This window comes from Megascapheus bottae, chromosome 7 (assembly GCF_031878675.1).
Source record: "Megascapheus bottae isolate mThoBot1 chromosome 7, mThoBot2.hap1, whole genome shotgun sequence".
Taxonomy (NCBI): Eukaryota; Metazoa; Chordata; class Mammalia; order Rodentia; family Geomyidae; genus Megascapheus; species Megascapheus bottae.
This window is the reverse complement of record NC_143515.1, coordinates 62,332,312-62,341,122: the sequence shown is the minus strand read 5'-3', so window position 1 is coordinate 62,341,122 and position 8,811 is coordinate 62,332,312. Positions and strand designations below refer to the sequence as shown.

Genomic DNA, 8,811 nt, shown 5'->3' with positions numbered 1-8,811 from the left:
AATTGATAATGATTTACCTCATGGTGATATGTATGATATTATATCATATACAGTATCAGTTTATTATATATAGTATCAGTTTGATTAGTGCTAAATAATAAGACCAGTTTATAGTTCTTATTAATCTGTTTAGCAGTAATCAATCTGGTATTGAACACATTTATATGTGTTACAAATATTTTACAAGCATTATATTGTTATATCCTTACAATATCTTATTGAAGTAAATTTTAGCATTTTTTTGTTTTTGTTTTATGCAGGTACTGGGGCTTGAACTTAAGGCCTCATGCTCTTACTTGGTTCATCTGCTCAAGCTAGAGCTCTGTCACTTCTACTTCCAGCTTTTTGCTGGCTAATTGGAGATACATGGACTTTTATGCCTGGGCTGGCTTTGAACCATGATGCTCAGATCTGTCTGCTGATTAGCTAGGATTACAGGTTTTCATCTATGACAAAATGTATTGTGATGATGGAATTTTTTTTTAACAAACTTATGTGATCTAGTTTAACAGACATGGGATTTTTATTTTGATGAACTAAAGTACTGGGTAAAATAGATAAAATAGGGTAACAGATTTGAAAGTGTTGGTCTAAAGGCTTTATTGACCCTACTCCTGAGGCTATGCCCTTTTGAATACTTGCTTTGCACTTCACTGGACATTGGGAACATGGAGTATGCTATTATCCATTTGTGATCGAAGAATTTATTTCTTTATTCCTTTTGAATAGCACTTTTTCTGGCATTAGATCAATTTCTGAAATGTATCTGCTTCAGTATTCACTGAAGTCTTCAATGAGGCTCTTTATAGCTCTCCCCAGCTCTGCAAATTACCCCTCCCTAAAAATGTACCCTATAAACTATAACCAACTTTTTTGTTGTTGTTATTCTGTTTTTGCTTTTTGCCAGTCCTAGCTAGGCCTTGAGCTCAGGATCTGAGCACTCTCCTTGGGCTTTCTCAAGGCTTGCACTCTACCAATTGAGCCACAGCACCAGTTCTGGCTTTTTTCTATATATGTGGTACCGAAGAATTGAACCTGGGTCTTCATACATGCTAGGCAAGCACTCTACCACTAGACCAAACTCCCAGACCCATAACCAACTATTTTTTACCTTCCTGGCATATTAGTTGTGAATCATCAGCCCTTGGGTTGGGTGATATCTGAGTTATGTTAGATGCCTGGAAAAGTCTCAAACATAAAATAAGCAATTTTAGCTCGTGCCTCAGGTTTCTCTGCCCATTTATCAGCATACTTCATGTATTTCCCTAATTAATGTTCATTTCAAGAGAATTAATTTGGGTACTTATCTCCACCTTGGCCAGAAATAGAATTCTAATTAATAGCTTCTAACAGGAAGTTTGAAGAGAAAATACATTTTTGAGCAGAACTTTTGGCACATAAAATTTATAGATTAGATTATGTAATTAAAAATTAAGGGACCAGGAGTTTGGCCTTGTGGTAGAGTACTTGCCTAGCATGCACGAAGACCTGGGTTCAATTCCTTGGTACCACATACATAGGAAAAAAAAAAGTCAGAAGTGGTCCTGAGGCTCAAGTGGTAATGCTCTAGCTTTGAGAAAGTCCAAGGACAGTGCTCAGGCCCTGAGCTCAAGCCCAGGACTGGCAAAAAAAAATTAAACATTTCACTGATTTATATTAGTATTTTGCTACTTGCCAACAATTTTGCATTTCTCCTTTCCTTCTTTTTCTTCCTATCTTCTTTGTCTTTTCTCCTTTCCTCTCTACCTCACCCCATCCTTCCTTAGCAAGCATATTGCCAAGAATGAAAAATAAACTTAAAAAAAAAAAATCACTGGCATATTTTCAGGTACTTAAAACAATAAATAGGAGTTGCTTCTTATTTGATGGTTTCAATGTTTTTAACTGGAAATCATTTTGGATCATAATTGTATTGTTTTAGATAAGTAAAAATCTGTCATATCTACATAGTAAAAGAATTCCTAATTAAGAATTTAAAGCAATATTCGTTTTTATATAATTTTTTATTTTTTGGCCTAGCCTTGGGCTTGAACTCAGGATATAGGCCATGAGCATTTTTCTCAAGCTCTTCCACATGAGCCACAACTCCACTTTAGCATTTTTGTGTGTGTGATTATTTGGCGATAAGAATCTCATAGCTTTAACTCTTAATCCTCATATCTCAACTTCCCATGTAGCTAATTATAGGTGTAAGCAACCAGCACCCTGGCCCCCTTTCTTTTTTGAGATAGTCAAGTTTGAATTCAGGGCCTTGCACTTCCTTCCTTTTTTTTTTTTTTTTTTTTTAAATGGGTCATGGGCTTGAACTCTGGGTCTGGGCACTGTCCCTGTGCTTTTCAGCTCAAGGCTGCCCCTAGAACCACAGCCCCACTTCCCATTTTCTAGTGATTAATTGGAGATAAGAGTCTCACATTCTTTCCTTTAGTTCCTGGACTGGCTTTGAACCTTGATTCTCAGATCTCAGCCTCCTGAGTAGCTAGGATTACAGGCGTGAACCACTATGCCTGGCAGGGCCTTGCACCTTCTAAGTAGGTGCTTTATCCTCAGATCTCAGTCACCTGAGTAGCTTGGATTACAGGTGTGATCTGTGGACTCTGGCATACTTTAAAATTTATTTACTAATATGTTATATATCAGTGTAAGAAATGAAGTATTAGATGGTGAAAATCTTTAGTGTTCATTTTGAAAAGAGCAGCAAAATATTAGTTTTTATCTAAATTTAGCCTTTTATTTTAAATAAAATTAACAAACTAAGAAATCTTTACTAGTAGCAATTTGTCCTTTAAATACTGCACTTTGCAGTATAAATAGAATTTTAACTGGGATATTTTAGAGCTTGCACTCCATGAATGTCATTCACCATTTATCAGGAATCTGACTCAAGCCTTTTCCTCCTTTGGAAACTCAAATTGTTTCTTGATATTCATGCTGTTATAATAATTAGATGTAGGTGCATACATGCTGAACTCATTGTAACTACTTCTAGAGAGATCTTACTAGACACTTCCTAGTGATTGCTTAAATGAGTACTTGTACCTTTTATAGTTACTAGTATTTCATGATCATCAGGTTCAACTTACAACATTTCTTCTAAATTCCTTCATATGAACAAATGGTGAAGATAATATGCTATACAACCTTTTCAAATGCTTTCTTTTTAAACGATTTAGAAAAATAGTGTAATTTTACACAGTTCTTTTCTTACAGATACTCCAAGTATCACAGCTAAACTAATCAGTGAACAAAAAGATGACAAAGAAAAGAAGAACCATGAAGAGAAAGAAAAGGTTAAGGCAGAAAATGGATTTCAGGATAATTACAGTGTAGTTGTTGCCTCAGGTATGCTAGTTTTTTTTTTTCCTCATTTAATAGTGTATAATTATTGGAATTTCTTGTAATGTATTAATACAAATGATTAACTTACAAGATTTTAATAATGGACTTTAAGCTGTTGCACCTAAAACCTGTCATTGTTTTATACCCAGATGGTACTCAGTTTTATCAGATGCTAAGCCATATGAGTAACTTGTACTTTTCATTTAAACTTGATAAATGGTGATACCTTTACAAGTCTTCTTAAATATTTGGGAGTTTTGTGTGTTTTTTTTTTTTTTTTTTTGCCAGTCCTGGGCTTGAGCTCAGAGTCTGAGCATTGTCCTTGGAATTTATTTTGCTCAAGGCTAGCACTCTACCACTTGAGCCTCAGTGCCACTTCCATCTTTTTTTTCTATGTATGTATGTATGTGGTACTGAGGAATCTACCATTAGACCAAACTCCCAACCCTGAGTTTTTGTATTTTTGTTATATATTTTGTTTTTTTATATTTTGTATCTTTGTTCAAAAACCATGATGTAAAGAATTCTTAAAAGTTTTCATGGGGCCTGAAGTTTGGCCTACTGGTAGAGTGCTTGCCTAGCATGCCCGAAGCCCCCAGGTTCGATTCCTTGGTAACACATACATAGAAAAAGCTGGAAGTGGTGCTGTGGTTCAAGTGGTAGAGCGATAACCTTGAGGAAGGCCCAAGGATAGTGTTCAGGCCTTGAGTTCAAGTCCCAGGACTTGGTACCACATACATGGAAAAAGCCAGAATTGCTGTTGTGGCTCAAGTGGCAGAGCACTACTCTTGAACCGAAAGTAGTCAAGGACAGTGGCTAGGCCCTCAGTTCAATCTCCAGGATTGGCCAAAAAGAATAAAGTTTTTATTTACACTATGTTCATAACAAAGTTATCTGAACTAGCCTCAAGCTAGTGGCTCAAGCCTTGTAATCCTAGCTACTCAAAGGCTGAGATGTAGGGATCGCAGTTCAAAGTCAGTCAGAATAAGAACATCTGTGAGACTCTTGTCTCTAGTTAACCAGCAAAATCTAGAAGTAGAGTTATGACTCAAGGGGTTACACCTTGAACAGAAAAGCTAAGGGACAGTATTTAGGCCCTGTCAAACCCCAGTACTTACATGCAAAACTTAACTGAACAATAAGTTTTTAATATTAACTTCAAGAAGGGAAAAAAAAGCAGCAAGTATAACTGAAGAGTCAGCCATGATGGTGCACTCTTGTTATTCCATCTAATGCAGTAGTAATGACAGTATTGGGGTTTGAGGCCATTCAGGGAAAAAAACGTAAAATAAGTCCCTGTTTCAAAAATAAGCTTGGTGTGGTGGTGCAATTGCTAAGGAAACAAAGATAGAGGGCTACAGTCCAAGACTGGCTCAAGATGAAGTATGAAACCCTATTTGAGGAAAAACAAAAATCAAAAATAGTTTATGTCAGGTGGTTGCTTTATGTCAGGTGCTTGCTTTTCAGAGATAGTGTTCTGAGTTAAAGCTCCATACCACCACAAATAGTAAATTACTCCTTAATTAGGACAACTCCTATATTGATATCTATGCCCTACCTTACTGAAAAATCATTACAAGATTGCTTACACAAATTTATACAAAAAATGTATTCTAGGGGCTCGGAGTTTGGCCTAGTGATAGAGTGCTTGCCTAGCATACATGAAGTCCCAGGCTCAATTCCTCAGTACCACACATACAGAAAAGGCTGGAAGTGGTTCTGTGGCTCAAGTAGTAGAGCTTTAACTAGAAAGCCCAAAGACAGTGCTCAAGCCCTGAATTCAAGTCCCAGGACTGTCCCCCCCCAAATGTATTCTACACAGACAATCATCTATATCTCTTAGATTATAATAACTAGTAATAATTGTACTTATTTGGGAAAAGTTATGTGTACATAGCCAAAAAAATTTTTTATAGTATATTATAATGACTAAAGAGAATTGGGAAATTAGATACTGGATTAAAGAAACATTTGTTTATTATAGTGTTAGCTATTAATGTTTGCTGTGCTAATATAGTCTAGAAACGTACTTGATATTAGGGTTTTGGGTAAATATCTTTTCTGATTTTTTTTTTTTTAAGGGCTGAAATCCCAGTCTAAACGTGCTGTGTCTGCTACACCATGTCGCCCACCATCCAGGAGAGGGAGGACAATTCCTGATAAAATAGGAAGTACTTCCTCAGGTGCAGATACTGCCAGCAAAATAATTACTGTACCAGTGTTTCATCTGTTTCACAAACTCTTGTCAGGTAATATTCACAATGAATAAACATGAAAGAAATTTTAATTGTACAGATGTATAAATTATATGTATAGTCACCAGTATCCGATACTTTTCATGTGTACCAGGTGCTTTTCATGAGGCAAATGAGTAAGATTTTCATCATATAGTTCTTTTCAAGACCAGTAAGGGAAAAATGAATTGTTTTTAACTCTTGTCAAGTTATATATTTCCTGACTTTTAATGTTAATGTGATCAGAATAAGAACATGATTAGGCAGAAAGGAAAGGTACTCCTGGCTTTTTGCTAGTCCTGGGTTTTAAACCCAGGGCCTGGCACTGCCCTTGGGCTTTCTCAAGACTAGTGCTCTACTACTAGCCACAGCCTAGGTACCACATACACAGCTTTTTCTGTGTATGTGGTACCTAGGAATCCAACCCAGGACTTCATGCATGCTAGGCAGGCACTCTACCACTAGTCTATGCTCATGGCCCATGAGGCAATTTTTGTACCTGTAATTTTAGCATTGATATAGCAGAATTCTATTATAATAATTAAATGATACTATTTTCCTACCAAAGGCTAATTATTTTAACCAATACTGGTAGAAGAATACCCTGTTACCCACCACTTCTTTGCTGTTCTCTAATCAAACTGCTAAGTATCTCTGAATGGGTTTCCTCTCTTAGTTTTACATTGTCTATTTCTAGCAGAGATCAAATAAGTTGTTTCTGTGGGGTACTCTTTTTATATAGGATTTTATTGGAATACAACTATCTCCATACATTAATGTGTTCTCAATTATTTGTATGCTTTGGCTTAGAGGATGCAGTTACAACAGGCCATAAGGCCTGTGCATATTAAAATATGAAAATATTTACAAATCCTAGATTTATTGCTTAGTCATCTGTTCCTTCATTTCTGACTTCCTATCATATTTTACTTTAATATTTTCTGTAGATACTATTTTCACATATCAGAAATAAATTTAATTTTTATAGACTTTCCAGTAACTAGTTTTAAATTGTTTGAATTGGTGTCTGAAACAAACTCTTTCATGTGTTTTAATAAAAATAGTATGTAACTGAGTAAATCAAAACAATAATTATCTCTTCTTGGATTAACTTAGTCATTTAACTTTTAGGCCAGCCATTGCCAGCAGAAATGACACTTGCTCAGCTTTTAACTCTCCTCTATGACCGAAAACTTCCTCAGGGTTACCGTTCAATAGATCTGACTGTTAAGTTGGGATCAAGAGTTATCACAGACCCAAGCCTGTCAAAAACAGATTCTTTTAAAAGACTACACCCTGAAAAAGGTATGTGTGTCATATTACCTTACAAGTTATAGAGTCATCTAAAATACAGGAATTTCTATAGCTAATAACTTCAGTTTGTGTTTCATTCCATTCTTGGTGATTCAGTTAAGCATTATCCAACATAGTATAATTCAATGTGAGAAATCGTTGTCATACTGTAAGTATATTACTAAGATTCCTGCTCCCCCCCCCCCCCCATACTGGGGTTTGAACTCCAGGCTTTTTTCCCTTTCTCACCTTAGTCCTGCTCATTGACTACTTGAGCCATTTCTCCAGCCTGGCCTTTTGTTTTTCTGATGATTTTAGAGATATAATATTGTGAACTCCTCTGCTCAGGCTGCCTTTGAACTGTGAGCCCCTGCGTTTCAGCCTATGTTTTCAGCTATGATTATAGGTGTGAGCCCCTGGGCACCAACCATGTTTCAAATTTGAAAACCATGGAAAGTTGTATCAGAAGTAATTTAGAGGTCATTATAGTATTTAGCTTTAATCTGCCATATCCGAGCAGCTGATATTTGTGTTCCTTTGTTGAGTTTAGAGAAATAGTTGATACCAGTGGTTATAAAAATGTTTCTTCCCCCCCCACCGTCTCTCCCTCTCTCCCTTTCTCCCTCCCTCCCCCTGTCTCCCCCCCCCCCGTCTCTCCCTCCCTCCCTTTTTCTCTCTCTCTCTTTCTGTTTTCCCTCCCTCCCTCCCTTCCTGTAGATCATGGAGACTTACTTGGTAGTTGCCCAGAAGATGAAGCTCTTACTCCAAGTGATGAGTGTATGGATGGGATATTGGATGAATCTCTACTTGAAACCTGTCCCATTCCATCACCATTACAAGTTTTTGCAGGAATGGGTGGGCTGGCTCTTATTGCAGAAAGACTGCCCATGCTGTATCCAGAAGTAATTCAACAGGTAAGACAAGATTCCTTATGCTGTATATCTTTTCATACTGAAGTCTTTTATTATTTGATTTTTAACTGGCATTGATCTTTATGAAATGGACTTGCCATAACAAATAAAAATATTTTCTTTATTTGTTTGCCATTGCAGTTTGTCAGCACCATTTAAGTTTCTCAAAGGTCAGTTGTACAGAGCATTGTGAGAATTAGCTAAAGATATAGGGAAGATAAGCCTTGTTTGCCAATTTCCTCCACTTATAGCATTTGTTTATGCTTTATTTCTGTCACATTAGCATTCTTGTTTCTGTGCTTTGTGTAGATATGATATTAATTGTAGCTATTGCTGGAAGTAGAGTAAAATAGTATATAGTGCACTCATATATTCCTTTTTGTTTGACTTCTATTCCTGTCTTATCTAGTACTTTCAGGTTAGTTTTTTTTTTTTTTTTGCCAGTCCTGGGCTTGAGCTCAGGGCCTGAGCACTGGCCTTGGACTTTCTCAAGACTAGAGCTCTTCCACTTGAGCCTCAGCACCACTTCCAGCTTTTTTCTATGTATGTGGTACCGAGGAATCGAACCCGGGTCTTCATGCATGCTAGGCAAGCACTTTAACCACTAGGCCAAACTCCCGGCCCGCATAAAACATTTTTTAACCTGTATTCATGCTCACTAATGTTAGTACCATTGACTTATATGCTTTCTTTGTCTTTTTATTTTTTACCTAATGAGGGGAAGGCCAGAATATTAAGAATTGTAAATGAGATAGAATTATTCTTAACTGATTTTATGGGTAACAGTCATTGAATGAAGAGTCTTTTAAACCAACTTTTCTTCTTGTTAACTTGATTATATTTGCAAAGGCTCAGCACAGATGATCAGGTTAATATTTAGGCATATCTTCTTAGTGTCCACAACTCAAAATACATATTCATTGGTATTCCAGTATTTAAATTTAAGACGGTTTGCATTTGAGGAGCTGTATCAATGTCTTAAGGTCATTGATAAGATAATGAGTAAAACTTTTTTCTTACTGTACTTGGATAATAAG

General features: G+C 36.4%; 1 protein-coding gene across 10 annotated transcripts in view; it reads left to right on the top strand.

Annotated features, from left to right (window-relative positions):
• The window catches only part of Birc6 (baculoviral IAP repeat containing 6), a 186,928-nt gene that overhangs the window by 124,897 nt on the left and 53,220 nt on the right, over nucleotides 1-8,811 (top strand). For all 10 annotated transcript variants that reach the window (XM_090337185.1, XM_090337184.1, XM_090337183.1 and 7 more), the window contains exons 58-61: nucleotides 3,208-3,339; nucleotides 5,418-5,585; nucleotides 6,702-6,875; nucleotides 7,581-7,777. In XM_090337185.1, coding sequence (XP_090193311.1) covers nucleotides 3,208-3,339; nucleotides 5,418-5,585; nucleotides 6,702-6,875; nucleotides 7,581-7,777 — 671 coding nt within the window. The remainder of the gene's footprint in view (nucleotides 1-3,207; nucleotides 3,340-5,417; nucleotides 5,586-6,701; nucleotides 6,876-7,580; nucleotides 7,778-8,811) is intronic.